The 18,175-nt window shown below is 39.5% G+C and overlaps 1 protein-coding gene across 3 annotated transcripts in view; it reads right to left on the bottom strand.

The window, feature by feature from the left end:
- Positions 1-723: 723 nt before the first annotated feature.
- Positions 724-18,175, bottom strand: part of gria3b (glutamate receptor, ionotropic, AMPA 3b) — an 80,781-nt gene continuing 63,329 nt past the window's right edge. Inside the window, exons 13-17 of one of the 3 annotated variants that reach the window (XM_027282562.1) lie at positions 11,857-12,104; positions 11,054-11,094; positions 10,939-11,012; positions 5,598-5,845; positions 2,224-4,104 (exon numbers count right to left, since the gene is read on the bottom strand). In XM_027282562.1, coding sequence (XP_027138363.1) covers positions 5,600-5,845; positions 10,939-11,012; positions 11,054-11,094; positions 11,857-12,104 — 609 coding nt within the window. In that variant the 3' untranslated portion in view covers positions 2,224-4,104; positions 5,598-5,599. Of the gene's footprint in view, positions 1,282-2,223; positions 4,105-5,597; positions 5,846-7,295; positions 7,411-10,938; positions 11,013-11,053; positions 11,095-11,856; positions 12,105-18,175 lie in introns of those variants that run through there. The other 2 variants (XM_010736194.3, XM_019268480.2) reach the window with 2 other exon arrangements.

The raw sequence follows: 18,175 nt of genomic DNA, 5'->3' as shown, positions 1-18,175 counted from the left end.
TTTAGTCAAACAGTAACAGGATCTCCTCTTCGCTATCTGCATGCTGTCTGTGAGCCACACTAGCATTACTCACCGTCTGGAGAAGTGGGTTTTTGCATAAATGGGAGACATGCCTACAAAAAAAAATGGCAAATGTACCTCTTTTATATCACAGTTATGATGTTAAAGAATGAGTTCTGGGCCACGGTTCATGTATTCAGAGCAGAATCTTAATGGTGTTTGTGTGCTAATATTTGTTTTCTCTTCATATCTCATTGTTTCAGTCATGCCCTAAAGCACCACATATGAACCCTGTGTGTCATCTCTCTACATCTCTATTGTCTCTGCAGTCATTAAAATGTGCTTTAAAGAGTGGAATGAACAGAAAAACAGAATTTAAAAAACGCCAAAGAACAAAAAAGAAAACAAAGGATATGGCAAACAGATTAAATGGCTATAAATGTGAAAGACTGCTTATATAAAATAAAATCATCTTTTTATGACTGTTCTTTTTTACATTACAGGGTACATGTTTGAGGAGCTGATCAAGGTCAACTGAACTTGAATGTCAAGCGCAGGTCTCTTCAGGGGCACTCGAAGATAGCCGAAGAGTTAAGTGGGGAAAACAGGGAAATGGAACAACTGAGTTGGAAACTGATTTATTCATTGTGTCCTCGGAGAGAGAGATAGGGTGAAAGACTGCAGTACGCTGCAAAGAGAAAGAGCTAGTGAACCAGAAAGCTTTTCCTTTTTTTTTTTTTTTCCTCCTCCTGTGGCTGTAATCAAAGTATCCTCCCCATGACACACTCTCCCTCTGTCATTTGAGTTTTCTGTCTTTCATTCTCACGCAACACACTCTTCCTCTTCTTCCCTCATGCACGCACAACCATCTTCCCCCTTTAGTGACAGAGCCCATGTTAGATCAGATTAACTTTCACAGCCACAGGCCCGAAGAGACAGCGAGCACGAGAGTTCGACACATGCGAGAGGTGTGCAACGACACAGTTGGGGATGATTAGTTGTCCTCTGGTGGAAGGAAGTGTGCTCTCCTGCTCCTGTGACTAGATTAACAGTTCTTCTCCTTGTGTTACTTTCTGAATGAAAGGCCTCATCTTAATTGCTTGTTTGCCTGTTGTTTTTCTCCTACTCTCTCTCTCTTTCTCTCTCTGCAGAAGAAACACCACCACTGTGTCGCCCCCCTTTGATAGGTGAGTAAACTAATTCCAGAGAATAGTCTCATGAGCCTCATGTACTGCAGTGCAGCGCCATCCTCGCGCACCACTCCCCCACGTTGTCTTGTTCCTGTTTGAAAGCAGTCCAGGCATAACAAGGGAGGGGAGAAAACACAAAAGGAGAAGCAGTGAAGCAAAGGAAGAACAAAAAAAAAGCAATATCCTTTCATGCTTTGTCAGAAATGGGTTGTTTGGATCGTACAGTAGCATTTCGTACAGCCTGAGTCTGTTCCACAGAACTGGTGCAGTCAATAATCCTGAATCATAGTATCTGCATCCAAAAATGAAGGAAAAAAAAAGAAAAAAAAAAAGAAACTCACTGGTCTTTTGCCATGTTTGTTGAATTTGTTATTTGAGCTGTGGCAGCCAGGCTGGATCTCTGGAAGCAGACATTCATTTTTTACCACACAATGCTGACCCAGAGACCAGTGAAATGACACAGACCGTCAATCTATTGTGATGATTTACTGTATATTCGAGAATTTACACGGCGGGAATAAGCAGGGTTTAAATGATTAACTGTCCCTTTGCTGTATTTACTCAAGTAAATCCGGATGAAAATGTCCTCCCTAAAATATAGTTTTAAAATCTTCAAACTTGTGCTGGAATTATATGCGACACAGCGTCAGTGTGCAGGATGTTTTGTAAGCAGTTGGTGGTTATAATGATACATTATTGACTATGTCACAAAGCATTTTATAAAGCAACACAGAGAGAGAGAAAGATCACATGGCCGATGAAGCTGTCAATGGAACCCTCAATCAGGGGATGCAAGCTGAGGGAGAGAGAGAGTGAGGCAGATGGTGCCTACTATTGATCCAAAACCTGCACACACACTTCCACTGACTAACGGCTCAATATTGGACCATTACAGGAAAAACTCCTCTCTTTGTGTATTTGTCTGCAGGGGGCTTCTCAGGCTACTGACACTCCAACAGCACCATAACAGAGTTAAAGCATGCTGCATCCAGTGTTTTACTAAATGTTAGACTGAAATGACACAGACACAGGACAATTTCTGTACATTTTATTTACAAAAATGTATTAAAATTCTCTGTACAGCGCCTCTCTAATGAGGTTCAGCAAATTATGCATGCATCTCTTGCTCTTTTGTACCCACTACTACTGTACGCCTGGACATTTCTGTTCTGTTTTATTTTTTTTTTCCATTTTATTTTATTTGTTTGTTTTTTTTTGCAGAAGGTGAGGTGTACAAAAAAGAAAAAAAGGAGGTTGAAACCGATTTACAAAAGAATAACCAGGGCTGGATTTGTAACGTCAACCTAAGGTCAGTTTTTGAGTAACAGAGCTCATCAAGCATCACTGATTTCACATGCAGTTTCTTAGAAAAAAAACAAACAAAAAAACAGAACAAAAAGGGGAAAAAGGCTGATCTTTCATCGCGTAATATAAATATTCTCATTTATCTAAATGTACAGATCTTTCACAGCTCATTCGTTATTTTTTTTCACATTATCATTTTATTGTTTTTTATATATTTATATATATATAAAACTATCTGCCCATAGTTTCAGGTGATTAGATAATTATCTTCCTAAATCCTATGGAATCACAGTCTTTTTGAAAGAAAAGAAATTATTACAGCAATATGGAAATGTGCTAAGCTTCAGGACTCTCCCTGGTATAACCTTGTATAAATCTATTTTCCTTTGTATTCATATATTTTTAATTTACTAAGTGAAGTCACCAAACACTGTAATGCTCATTAAAGGAAATCAAATCAAAAGCAAACCACAGCTCATTGTAAAATGTGCAATTGTTAAAGAAAACGGTAAGGTAATCCAAAATACTACAATTTAAAAGCCATTACTGTTATCCTTTAATTGGATTGCAGTTAATCTACAATTGAATTACCCTTTTCGTTTGGTTTTACTTTCATGTACAGAAGACTCTAGACTTCAGGGAAAGACTGTTTGGAGTGACAAACCTTAGCAAGTCAGTGCTCCTTTGATATTTTACAAACTGTAAATCACAAACAGATTTTGCTTCTTCTTTTTTTTTTTTTAACTCAAGCATGAATACTTTGCTTTACACACTCTTTTGTCTTACAAAACACACTCTTGGCAGTATTGGAAGTGCGAATTATGACCTGGTTCTGCGGTGCGTAAAAGCCAAACCAGATCATTATCTCATCTTCATGAGTCCCATCAAACGTTCAAAAGACAGTGGCAGCAGCACCAGAGTTTAGAGTACAAACAACACACTCAATTGTTTTTTTTTTTGGGCTAAATGGCATTTCGCTCCAGTAAGATCAATCTGTCTTTTAAAACATGTACAAGGTCACTATAAGTGACTTACAGCAGTATAAAAGCTTTTGTCTAATAACCAGTGTCTTACAGTGCACTGAATAGATCTAATAAAATGATTTGAAGACATATAACCAGTGAAAATCTGGCAGCAGAAGGATGAAGAGTAATCTGATCATATTGATTACAAGAAACCAATTAGACACTTGTCATATAAGATTCGTCCTCTTTCTGGCACTTCAAAATGTGCTTAGGGTTGCAAATGATGGCTTTAGTTCTCTCATTCATTGTAACATGTCATATATACACACATATATACATATATATATATATGCATATATATGTATATTTTAATCTCTGCACCATTCTTCTGTTTTGTATGAGTTTCAAGCAAAAAGCAATATCATTATGAATGAGTTGCATTGATTGGACTCAATGTTCCATAAGGCACTGTGAGGAGGAAACCACATCGGCTCTTCCCATGACCAGTCCAGTCGTGTCATCATTGCAGATTATCGTGCCGTGTCCACCCGAGAGGATTTGGCTTGGAGCTCAATCCTCATGATCCCGTCCTTTCATAGATGTTTAGTCACAGTTGTAAGGGACAGTGGAAATGTTTCCTAAACCTGTGTCAACATGAGAAGACATGAGAAGAGTCGAGGTTTATATGATTGTCAGGAAAAATTTGCATCTGCATGTGACTCATGTTGGATGAAAGTATGCGACTGTGAATTAAAAGTTTGAAATGAATCAAAGTCCCTGAAAACTTGGTTTCGAATAATACGGTTCTTCCAAATAAACCGAATATTTGTGACTAAATAAGCAAAAATTTAATAGAAAGTTCAGAGGGTTCATCCTTTAGATGTCTTTTCCAACCAACCTCTGCCCATTTCAAGATGAGTGAGATGGGCGCAGACAAAAAAACAAATGGAAGAAGTCTTTCAAGCTAATAATCCAAACTTTTCTACTTTGCCAAAAAATACTACACGGTGTTTTCATGTAAGATTCCAACACTCAACGTAAGAAGGTGATTAAATAAATATGTTTTCAGGGACTTTAAATCACGTTGCTCTGTTTTACAGCTGTACTTCAGTAAACAGACGTGTCGCACATTGTGCTTAATGAGATGCAACAGAACACACGTGCAAACAATCCAAACCATATATATACCCAACAGTCCAACTACAAAGCTATAAATTTATTCAGTAGTGTATACTTAACAGGGTGTGTTCCAATTTGTTTAGTTCAATGCTGTGGAACTGCTGTACAGAGATATTTTGGGGATATGTTTTAGATATTTTTATTAAACGTCTACAAACTACCTGCACAGCACGAGATGACAGATAAAACTAAGACGGATGATGATGATGGCTGTGCACTGTGCAGCAAGAGAGGCAGATATTTCCTTCAGAGGTTGATTGACACCGAAACACAGTAAACATTGGATTGCATTCATCAGATGGCTATAAAAATGACAACAAAGCGTAAACAGACAGCAGCTTGTTAACATATCAAATTTATAAGGTGATAATATGTAAATATTGTGTTTACAGGTTGTTCCACTGCCCCCAAGTGGGAAAATCTGTCAATACTCATGCTGTGATCGCCATACCAATTACAATTAAAATCCATTCACTTCTATTGTATTGAGATAAGGGCTGGAATCTTAAAGCTATGCAAGTAATTAATTAAAACATCTACTTGTAGCATTAGATGTAAGTGATAAATGACATTTTGTCCTTTGTAGTTTTGGAGAAGTGACCCTTTAAAGATCAAATTACAATCAAATATTAACATTATAATAACATTTGCAATGCAAATAACTCACATAAAGCATGATACTGCACAAAATCAGTAACTAGTAACAGTCTTGTGTGAGGCACTATCCATGCAGCACTACGTAACAAGGCACAAACACCATCTCAGAGTTTTGTATTTCAGCGTGTGTGTGTGTTCTGTTGTGGCCAACATGACAACCATAAACAATTTTACAAGCAGCAGCTAGACACAGTAACACATACAAATAAATTATTTACTCTAACTGATATGACAGGAAGCTAAATCATTCATTTCCCACAGTGCTCTGGGAGTGCGTGGACAGCAAAGAAAGGCGACGTACCTCTAGATCTTAACACTCTCGGTTCCGTATACGTTGTAGCCTTCTCTGTATGTGGCAAAGTTCTGGGTGTTGGTCGGGGGAGCCGGCTTAAAATTCTGGGCATTCTTGGCCAATTTCAGCCGTTTGGTTTCTTGCCGTGATTTATAACAGAACTCTATCAGTGCCACCATCATGGCCAGCCCCAGCCCTCCAACCAGAATATAGAAGACGCCAGCCACATTGCTTAGGCTGAGAGCACTTGTCTTGTCCTGAGGGAAAGTGAATAACGTAGTTAAGAGTTTTGCAGTGGAGCAATGGCAGCAGAAGAAAATACAGCCTGCATCTTTCAAACTGAGCCTCACATTGCCTTGACTTAAAACTGCTTTAGTAAATCATCATACTCTATCTTACTGGCACTACATGTGGCAGATTATGGACTAACTGCTACAAGCAACCAAAAAATTGAAGATGTAATGAGGTGCTAAGGCTAGAATTTTTTAACTGAACTGATTTTCCTATGGCTGTCATAAAGTTGTAAGGAACTTTAGACTGCCATAGTCAAACCATTCTCCACTAAGGAGAAAGAAGCCAGCTCGTAATACTCTATCTGCTGGTGAATGTAGAGCTTTCCCTTCCCTACACTACATGTTTGTAAAATGGCTTCTGCTCTTGACCATGTTAGGAAGCTGGTCAGTATCGCATAGGTCGATAGCTCTGAAAATCCCTGTCTTTTTTCAATCTTCTTAGCGACATGTACGTATAACTCTCATGGCAACATTGTCATACAGTACAGTCAAATAGATGAATGATAGCTCCAATAAAAAAACACTAAAGATCAAACCATTTTGCTGCTGCTTACCTACCAAACATATTCATTAAAAATTTGTTCATTAGAGTTTTACTATTTGCAGTTTAACCCTATGAGCATGGAGGTATCATAAAGCTAACTAGCAGGCCCTAACCAGTAATCTGACACTTTGACTGTATCTCAAAGGGTTAAATAGTGAGTTTATTACATTCCTCAACTTCTTGTAATGTGCAAACAGAGCCTCTAACCTCAACTCCCGAGCAGCCACAAGATTTAGAAGGCACCCTACAGCGCCCTTGCCGCTTAGAGAAGTTGAATTTGAGTAACTCATCACAATAAGAGGCTTTGCTTGTTCATCACACCACAGGAGGCCAAAGAATCTAATAGACACATCTCGATGCAAACTAGTAACAACACAAAATAAATCAAATTTTCATTAACAGTTTGGTAAATAGGAACAGCAGCATAATGGTTAAAGTATCATGAATGTCAAGAGTGAAAATGAGCAAAAATAGCATTTATCAACAACTGTTAACTGCTGTGATTCAATTGAAATAGTGTATCTGAAAGGCACTTTAGCAATTTCCCCGCAGTATTATCATTACAGTTTTCACAAAAAAAGAGATCTTCTACAGTTTAAATTGTATCAAAAAGTGTCTCTTTTCTATGGCATTTAAAAAAAAAAAAAAAGAAGAAGAAGAAAAAAATGAATTTGGGGAAGCAGTGCCTCGTGTTAAAGCCACATTGGAAACCGTGTTACAGTTTGTGGCAGAAAAACTGATAATACTAAAAAAAAAGAAAAAAGTATGTGTAGCAAATAAACAAAATGTATACTAGTAGTCTTGTCTTGCATATGAACAGTACGTCAAAATGCAATTTGGAATCAGTACAAAAGACCTGCAGCGACTGACCTTACTTCCAGAGTCCTTGGTTCCACATTCACCCTTATCGTACCACCATTTGTTTTTCAGCTTGTCTAAGATGCCTTGTTCACTGAGTTTCAATACTGCAAGGTTTACAGGAGTTCTTCACGTGGGAAATAACATAAATAACATTATATTATGTTATTTTATGTTATTCAACTTTTAAACTACTACATACTTTACAAAGCGATAAAGCAGGGCTCCTGGCTATGTCAACATCACAGAGAGCAGGCATTCTACCTATTACCTTTATAACCCCTAGTCTAAAGCCAGGACCTACCCATATCGCTTTGAGTAATCGGCAGACGCTGTTACCAAGGCGACAAGCAGGTACTGAAAGTACAATCCGCAAGTCTGTGAGTATTAGAAAGCATCGGGGTACGTTGATTTGGGGGGCAGGTGATAAATCTCAGGGGCTTTTCTGACCAGCATTTAACAAGTTTAGTCCAACGAGGAGCTTTGTCTTAACAAACAGAAAAGTGTCTACCTATTCATTTCAACTACATCATCTTAATCCTGTGATGGCTAATGCTACTAATACCACTGTCACCAGCATGACAACAATCGATAGTGGAGGTATTACAACCAATTTCATATCCAAGCAACTGTGCCCAAAAGTGAAAGCTTAATTAATTCTAGCGTGCTCTATCCTGACATATCGCTGAGAAAACCTTATCTCCCAATTACACCAGATTAGTGTCAGATGAAGTGTGTCCCGACCAAACTGCACAGAGCTGCAGGACTATACTCAAAAGTATCAGTGCAATAAATCCTTTCATACATTCTTGTAGCTGCATAATCTAATGTCTGACACAGCTGTTTCCTGCCATCAGTGCTGCAATTACTGCAGTAAAAATGAAGAGGAACTTGTACTTTACTTGAGTATTTTCCATTTTATACAACTTTACACTTCTCCTCTATTACATCTCATCTCAAATTTGTACTAAATACTCCCCTACATTTGTCTGGACAGCTTTAGTTACTGGTCACTTTTCAGATTAAACGTTTCTTAAATACTTTTTATACCCTTCCTGTTCAGTAAAAAAAACATCCCTAGACTTCAATGTCAGTATAAACTGAAGGATTATGTGTTCCTATATGGGTTGAGAAAATTCACCCACTGCTTAATCTAAATAAACAATTTAAAATCCTCTTGGATTAGCTGGGGGGAAAGAAATGCATCATCACAACGCTGCAGACGGCTGTTTTTCTTATGAAAAGTTGACTTTTTCCAAAAGCTAGTACTCACAGAACAGCCACAAACAAGTGCTAATCTTATAGACCATGATGCATTGCTGTAGATTAAACTATCAAAAAGTGTATAAAGTAGTTCAAATGAGTTCAACCTTAAACATCTACAGCAGTAAAATGCAACAGACACGTTAATGCAGCAGCAATATTAATCCAGAAACATCATATATAACAGTAAATCTCTAACAGGGGACCATTTTACTGCATCATTTCACAGATACTTAAATGCTTAAATAAATGTTGCTGCTAACACGTCCATATTTTTACTTAAGTAAGGAGTCGGTATTGCAGTGAGGTCAAAATGCTGCATGTGAATGTAAGTGATCACAATATTACGTAAGACTAACTTAGTTCAGGTAAAAACAAACACTTGTGTAGCTGGATAAAGATCGCGCTTTGTCATCGTAATATAACATTTGTGTTTCGGGTCAATCTCTATGTTTGAAAGAGAGAAATAGCACATCGATAAATGAGTAACTACTCCCTGGGAACAATGTCCCCAAAGGGGATCCATGCGATGCATAATGCACTGAGAGAAGATTACACCACTGTATATCCCTCATAGCCAATCTGGAGAAACGGACTGTGAAGACCAGAGCATTGTCTTGGCTCGGAGAGACATTGATTAACAATGCAATTACCCTGTAACATGCTCTATGTCTGAAACTCAATCAAGGCTGCGCTGTGTTGTGCCTGCGGGCAGGAAAGAGCTCTGTTAACTGTGTGTGAGTGGGTGTGCATGCAGCTGTGTTCATGATTATGTGCATCTCCTGATATCTGTTGGAACAGTGGAGCGGCGAGCGGGACAGGGCCATTGTTTGGAGCACAGCGCTCCGGGTCGCTTTATTCCAGCTAATCGGACCTTTTCCACTGAGTCCTGGGGAGCCAAAACAAGCCAGGAAACAGACAGACGGTACATACCTGTGCGTGATAAAAGATCGATGACAGCGTCAAATGGCTCCTTTGTATGAGCACAGGCAGTCTTAGTGACTACAGAACATAGTAACATTGACAAAAGGTGACACAAAATCCTTTTCAGGAATGAACCACAAGCATTTAGTATGACATTATTTCATCTATGCCTCATGCAACCTCTTGTGGTGATGCCTGCAGCCTAACTGTCACTGTGGTCTCGGCCAATATATGACAAATGACGTTAGGAGTGTAATGACACAATCTGCAGTCCTTGGGACCTTACAACTTGTCTGCGATCTAGCCAATTACCTTACCATATCATCACATGTGTGCTGACGGCATCATTTGTCATTACACTGACCTGCATTGAGAATATTATAATGCAACTGTCTTATAGATACTCCAGCACAATGCTTCATGAGGCACAATCTACATAACATTACACTAAGTTGTCACGGTTGAGCGGGGTTTCACACGTTATGCCATTAGCTTCCATAATGGAAAAATCATTCGTCATGTAACCACAGAAGAAGAGGGATAGATCTGATGGTCAAAAGGGTCACAGCTAGATTATTAATGAGTTTGGAATAGCAACCGCATGTAGCGGAATCAGACCACAGATAGTTTATCAGATGACTCATTAAAAAGTAATCAAGAGTCTTTTGTTTAATTAGAATTCTCACGTTTGCCTGCAATGCTTAGTCCCCTCAAGACGCCGCTGTTCCCCTTGCTTTCCTGTCGGCCTCAGCTGAGCAGCGATTTTGAGGTTTTTTTAAGTAGAATTTATCATGTAGGCTTTAAAAGCTCATGGGTTCTGGGCCGGTGTCACAGATGTGGAGCAGCTGTGCGATGAAGTACTGCAAAGCCATGTATTTTGCAGGATTAGCAAACTTCACCTTCAGCAGGGACGGCTGCAGGTTTACTGCCTTTTCTATCTAGAATACTCTATCACTAGCAAACGTAAAGGCTTCCTCTTGAATTACATGCGTTTGACTTCATCTACTGCTTTTGATACTTCAAGCTTCCTAGACAAAGTCCTAATATCTGACACTAGGTGATCTGCCCTGCACATGTGTAAGGGTGAATAAATAAAGCCCAACCTTTCACAACTGCAGAGCAGCCACATTCACCTAATAGTCTGCCTTTTATTGGATGATTTCCAGTTACTTCAAAGTTTGCCATACGGAGAGAAAACTCCAATCTTAACTCTCATTTCCTACGTCTATGAACATTACAGCCTCAATAATCAAAACAATTACTTTTCTGTCAGCTAAGCAATGGCTCCTTAGTTCAATCTGAGCTGTTAAAGTGTCTGGTCAGACTAGCAGTTAATTTGGTAATCTGCCGTGGGGCAGCAGCAGGTTGGTTGGGGCGGACATTTGGTTTGGTTACGGTTGGGTTGTTGCAACAGCCTTGCCGATTACTCTGCACTATGGTACCCGATTGTGGTGACATCGAGGCTGACCTTGGAGTCACCTCCCCCGCTGCCGCACTCTCCCTTGTCGTACCACCATTTGTTTTTCAATTTGTCCAAGAGGCCTTGCTCATTCACCATTTGTTTTTCAATTTGTCCAAGAGGCCTTGCTCATTCAGTTTTAAAACTGCCAGGTTAACAGCATTTCTTGAAACGATAAAACATAACTTGTAAGAAAATGCACAGGTCCGTGAGAAATCTAATGCAAAGTAATAATTATGCTAGCATCATAACGATAGGTAATGGTAGTGAGACTACCACTGTCAAAGCAGGGGCTTATGCACAGAATACTATCTGTTAATCAGAATAGTCTAGGAAAGGACAAATTGTTTAAGAATTTAAAGAATATGGAGAGATAAGAAAGGCTCATATAAGGTAAAGACAGTGTTAAATCTTGGAAAAGGTGGCATGAAGGGTTACGTAGTTTAGAAACTGAAGTGTGCGGGATGGGGACACTTGTCATTGAGAAGAAAAGTAACAACAACAAACATCATGCAATTAACATTCGTCACAAGTGACAGCGCAGCTTTTAAAGGCTAAATTGAAAAACCATTGAACTGTTAAATTAAAAGTGACAACACAACAGTCAGGTAGGACAGCACACGGGACAGAAGGAGAGATTGAAGGAGAGAGAAAAGCAACAGTAAGAGAGACATAAATATGAAACGCCTTATTGTCTGGATTTGATTCCTTTAGAAATTAGCATCTCTTATCACATATATATAGAAATACTATAAAAAAAACATTGACTATCAGTGTTTCAACTTGTGCATTTAAAGACATACCACCATTACCTCTGTGTCCATATAAAAAAAAGAAAAGGAAGAGAAGACAATGACAACAGGGGGACATCAGGGTAGGTGGAATACTATAACAACATGGAGAATATTGTTATATTATTCCACCCACCTTAATGCTGAGCCTTTGGGCGTCGCCACACCGTATCCTTTCGAGTCGAGGTTCCCGCCTACTTTCATGGTGTCACATGGCTTCCGCTGCTCGATGTACTCGTTCATGGTGGACTCGAGGAGAAAGGCGAACTTGCCCTTTGACTTTCGTACCCGGGCTACGCCATCGGGTGTGGTCTTAACAAACACTGAGGGTTCAGCGGATTTCATGTATGACCACATCTTCTCATACACTGCTATTTTGGATCGCTGTGCAGAGAAGAAAAGGAGAGAAGTAGTAGTTTAGAAATCCCGAATTTCATACACATGTAATGGATTTTGTAGGATTTTTTGTGCTTAATGATCGCTTCGTTTAAACTGGCATGATGAAGTATTTATAGACATCGCAGAAAGTTGGAGTGTGATATCGTTAAATACTTCCAGAAAATATAGCTGGTGGACTTTTACAAGATCATGAAGTACAAGAATTTACAAAATCCATTTCTATTCATCAGCATGCATGTACTCTATGAATATTATGTTGCAGCTTGAGGCTCAAATCCACTGAGTGTGAATGAGGCTCACACATCACCTGTACAGTACATAAATGTCATGCAAACTGGGTTTTAGTAGAAATACTGCAATTTCTGGGAAACCTTGGTTATGAAAAATATCTTCAATAATTAAACTTTCGCAAAAGCAAATTGCAGGTAATCATGGAAACCTGAAAAGGTTTTCGACCAAGTGAACTTGAGACTTGGTCTATAGGCCTAATTTTAACTTGTAGAAGTTATTACAGTCATACATTTCAACAACACTGTCCTTAATGTAACATCTCTACTGTGACTCAGAGGTAATGCGCATAAGAAAAAAAGCAGGCTACATAGACACAAGGCAACCCATCACAAAGTGACACAGACGAGCATTTTTCCAGCGCCTGGGGTCAAGCTTAGCGAGCCTGTAAAATCTGTGGGAGTTGAGAGGTATCTATAATAAGCATCAATTAAATTATTCAATGCCGCTGGATTTATTTTGGCATAGGCATTTCACACTTTGAACAGATCCTGGTCCAAGCAGTGATGAGCCAGTTCCAGAATGGCAGTGTGTGTGCTGCAGACAGGAAGCCACATAAAAAAAACAACAAAATAAAACTTTCTTTTAGCAAAGGCCAGAGAAAGACGAAGGGATTGGATGATTTTCAAAAAACTGGATGAATCCACAGATCTACTGTCACCCCACTGTGAATGGAATATGGACAAGCTGTTGATATAGCAACATCTGTGTTGCAGTGTTTTTTTTTTCTTTTTATCTCACAAAGTCACAAGTCGTCGGTTTGGCAATAGTAAAATGAGACATGACGGAATGAATTAATTAGTTGATCGACAGAAGAATAATCAGCAAAGCTTATTGATGTCAGATAATTGTTTAAGTAACTTAATTTAAGAGTCTTGAGCCACAAAAGCAGCTCTATGACACACAGTGTTGCTCGAAGCTAAATGGGCATGTCGCTCAAAAGGATAACCCTATCAACCCAGGCATAATTTACAAAACACATGGCTCTCTTTGATTTTTTGAACTGTTTGTTGGTCAGAACAAGCAGCTTGATGATGCCAACCTTCATCAGCGATCAGCTAAAACAAAGTGAAGATCATGTATTGTAAAGTTGTATCATTTAAAGGTGAAGATACACTTTAACTGCTCGTGGATACTGAACTCTGTGGATTTGTAAATACAAACTTACTCATCAGTACACAGACTCATCACTGTCCTGAACTGGATCACTAAAAGCCCCCTTAACAGGAGCATATCTCTAATGCACTTCTATTAATAAACAGAAACATTAACCTTGACCTAACGAAAGTGCTTTACTGGCTTTATGTAATCATATACAATTTGTTTGTAGGCATCTGTCACAGAGCATCAGGCCAAGGGTGAGGATGAGAAGAGACAGCAACATAACAAATTAAAAAGTCTGCATGATGAATGTTCTCCGCCGAGATGAAAAAGCCTTGAAGTTGGGGCGATGGCCATTCTTTTATAATGCAAACACAATGGATGAGGGCAGTCAGAGTTAGATGTGATGTTTTTGTTGACAGTCTTGTTAAATGTGTTCACTTTGCATGTGTCAGACATCACGGAAAAGGACATGAGTTTTGGAGGACAATTTCCCCGAAGACCAGAGGCTCATCTGCTCAGCAGTGGGAAAGCTCCAGACGCCTCCTCAAATGAAGAGAAAAGAATGGATCTGGGCATTGATTACTGACGACAGAGTGTGCTGCCTCAGTGCTTTATGAAGTCAATTCATCAATATCAGGGCTGAGACGAAGTGCAACCAAAACCTAAATAGGCCGATTGCGCTGCAACTAAAGTCACCAGTGAGACGCAAAAGGCAGATTTTGATAGAGAGAGAGAGAGAGAGAGAAACAACATACAGTGAAAGCCAAGCAGGGAGAGAGAAATATTTGATTATTGACTGCTGGCACAATATGCATACTTAAAGAAACAAAGACACACACACACACACGAACGCACCATAATGCATACAAGCATTATGGTCTACTCTCGTCTCCTTCAATATGTAATGATTCACATTCTGGTCTGTGGTGGTCATTTAAAATTCAATTAGGCAATAATGACTGAAAAAGTCCATCATCAATGAACAGACAATTTGTTGAGCAATTATATACTGCCATAAAATACAGCTTTATACATGTGGCTCTCCTTCACACTATATAATGGCCCTGTCAGAACACACAGCTCTATTCTAAATGAGCTACCACACAATTAAAAAGGAGTGACTACATTTGATAGCTATTGTATAAAGCAGAAAGAAACACCAGTCGATGTTGGGTAACTTGCAAAAGATATAATCCTCCCTCTTTAAATATCTTCAAATTATACTGAAGCAATCATAATGGTGCCCTATTTATAATGAAGTACCTAAATAGTCGATTTCAGCCAGCCCTCCTACCTAAGCGACACAGTTACATCATCTGTGTAGGTGTTCCTCCTGCGAATCTGTCTGCAGCATTGAGTTTCCTGCCGTCTTGTAATAGTCATAAGAGACAAACAGAGGTCTGGTATTCCAGCCTAACGCGATGAAGAAAGAGAACAGGACATGCCTTCAGCAAGGCAAGGTCAGAGGGAGAAGAACTGCTGGTGCTTGTTACTCTTCTTCTGTGGAGAAGTCTTCGAATCACCACGTCCAGATCACATGGACCTATGAACTCACGCATCACTCAGTTACTCTAATGCATGCATGTCCAAATGAAGGTTTCCTTAGACGAGGGTCATCAGTTCATTAGATCAGCCAGTTATGTCTAGCATTTTTTTTAAATAGGGGTTGGAAATAGTTGTATGGACGCAGGCATGCAATCGATTTTTGGCCACTTGGGGGCAGCAGAAACGAGCTGTAAACAATTACAAGTTAGAATTTGTTAGCCAAGAGTCGCGCAATTACACATCCAGCAGATACGGAAGAACATTTTCATGATAATTAGAGTTCAGTTTTATAGTTACTTGATGAATGTTTCACTACAATTACTCCTGAGTGCCTGACCACTAATTCTTAAGTGCTAATAAATTCAACTCATATGCTAACGTCTATTCTGTGTTGCTCTTTAAAAGTAGAGATTTACATGTTAGTTTACTCGCAAACAATAAACATTACAGATACAGATAAATAAAAGCACAAACAAAAACAAAAAAAGAAATCTTATGTCACATTGTTTTATACTCTGACCTATTTGTGTTATGATTATGTTTATTGAGGTTTGCATGAGCCTGAGTTTGAAGGCAAACAAGTCATTTTCAACTCAAATAATTTTCCTGGAGGGCCAGAGTTGGCCCAGAAGCCACTATTTGCCTACTGTTGCTTTAGAGGATACAAGTGCTACTCCCTTACACTAAAGATACCTACAGGCTACCCTGTAGGAGATGCAATGCTCATTGGCCAGAAGAATTAAAGCCTTCAGCTCCTTCTGTGATGCACTGAAATGGACTAAAGGAAAACCGACAGGAAGAAAGGAAGACAATAATGACTTGCTTTTCTGTATTTTCATTCAAAAAACATTAGAGAAGCTAGAAGTAGGAGATTTTGTTGTCCCAGAAGTCTCCAACAATGTCATTAAAATGTCTGGGAAGGGACAAGTAATTAAAGTCCAAAGTCAAAGAAATTGCCCTCTCCATTCTAAACAACCACTTAATCTGTATTGATTCTGAGTTATGCAGCATTTCCAGACCTCTGTCCACTGCCCTGCAAACTGCAGCCTGTTTTTTATTCTTTTCTTTTTTCTTTTTTTTTTGCGTCACAGGCTGCTTTCATTACGGCCTCTCCCACATACGCTTCACTGCTTGTGTATCTAAAATGCCATCCCCAAACACCCACCACTACATTTCCTTCTACTTAACTTCCCTTCCATTTTGTTTGCGGACATCACTACTTTCCCCCCCCCAATATCCTGTATGCCAAGACTACCTGTATCTCAAGTATTCAGAAATGAAAGTTGAAGCTCTGGGGGTGTACTTTGTCATTGAAGTACCACATGCTAGGCCTTGAATACCAATCGCTCTTCTTTGATGCTTGTTGCAGGACTCCAATAGCTCCTCTCACGCCTGCTGTTGCTGCGCATCTAAAGTTCGACGAGGCCCTCTGAGGACAGCTCATTCCCTCTGAGGTTACGCCTATCTCACACTAGTCTATCATCACTTTTGTCAGCTTTCTCTTTTATGCAAACAGGCTCTAATCTTTATAGGGAGCCGCCCCTTCACTCAGCACTGTACTGAACCACATGGTGACAAGAGCTCGGGGAATTGTGTTGCATTGTGCTGCATATGATTGCAGGGTAACCTAAGGATTTCTTGTACAAATCTCCTTGCCTGCTCCTCGTCATGCAACCCTGCCCTAATGCAGGTCTGCTCTGCATAAAAAAGCCACTTATTAAACATTGTGTTGGACCATGAAGAAGCTATAGTGTCTGCACCACAATAGCTGAGACGTGAAATTGATTTTCATGCTTAGTAAAATGCATTGCTGACTGCACTCAAGCTGTTGTACCCATCTCCACCACACCTGCAGATCAGTAAGATGCATAATGTTTGCTGTTGAGGCTTTGGGTAATGTATAATCTTTTGAGGAGAACAGAAAACAATGCTGTGGTCTCATTTCTGTGCGCAATTATCATTCTTTCACTGTTACGCTGTTAAATGAGGTGCATGATGGGACAGCAGTGTGGTTGTCTTTGATGGTCTCACCCCAGTCTTCATACGTAATTAAACAGCCACATCAGCCCATTTTATCATCTCAACCATTATTACAATCCAGCTTCTTCCTCAATGTATATCTCAAAAATGTAAGCGAGCCAAGCCTTTTGATGGAATAAAACCTCATCAAGAGGATAAACATGGCCCTCACTGGTGCAACTCATCATTTTCTAATCATCCAAAACACAAATATACAACTGACTGCATGAAAAGATCCGTGACAGAAATTAAGATGATGAAACAAATCACAGTGGTGCAGCGGCACATGACAGCTGCTATGTTGAGGAAGAGCAACACAAAGCTTGAAGCTATCCCGCATTGTCTCAGGGTAAAGCAACAGACAAGCTGGAGACAGAATAGAAGAGGGTGCCCAAACAAGCAGGATAGTCTGGGGAAGAAGAGCCAAGTGCTGGTAGAACTGCAATGCCAAGCGCCTAGAGCCATTCATGCTTCCACTGGGCACGTCAACGGGCTCCCAGGCCAGCTGTCCTAGTTGGTTGTGAGCAGCAGAATTGTGTCTTTTGAGGGGGATCTACTCTAACACCTCACTGTTTGAAAATTCCTCTGCAGATTCTCTGCAGTCCCACCACCAACAAATGAAGACACACATGATGCGAACACTGCCTCTGTCAGGTAATGAGCCGTATGTGCAAACTGACAATTTTTCAGGAGCTAAAGAAACAGCTTTGGAGGATTTTAAAAGCGAAGTAAACAAAGAGATAAGTGATCTGATTTGAAGGCGTGAAAACCACCGAAATGAGAGGGAGCTCATTATTTTGAGGCAAATTCACATTACTGTATCTTAGGAAGGAAGCAGAAAAATAAGTATTTTACAAATACACAACATTAGTGAGTTTGCTCTACTTGTCAGGCGGCGTTGTAAAATGAACCAGGTGAAATCATCAAAAATTAAAGGCTGGGGGTGGCAGAGATGATGACATATGTCGTGTTGGTAACATAGAACTTGATTTAAAATTTCCAGCTGGCTGATGCCGTGTGGCTCTAATTAAACCTGAATGTATTTCCTGAAAAACAGATCGGAAACAGAACTTTAACTCAGATTAATCAGCGTGTTTTTT

This window comes from Larimichthys crocea, chromosome I, assembly GCF_000972845.2.
Source record: "Larimichthys crocea isolate SSNF chromosome I, L_crocea_2.0, whole genome shotgun sequence".
Classification (NCBI taxonomy): Eukaryota; Metazoa; Chordata; class Actinopteri; family Sciaenidae; genus Larimichthys; species Larimichthys crocea.
This window is presented reverse-complemented; position numbering and strand designations above follow the sequence as displayed.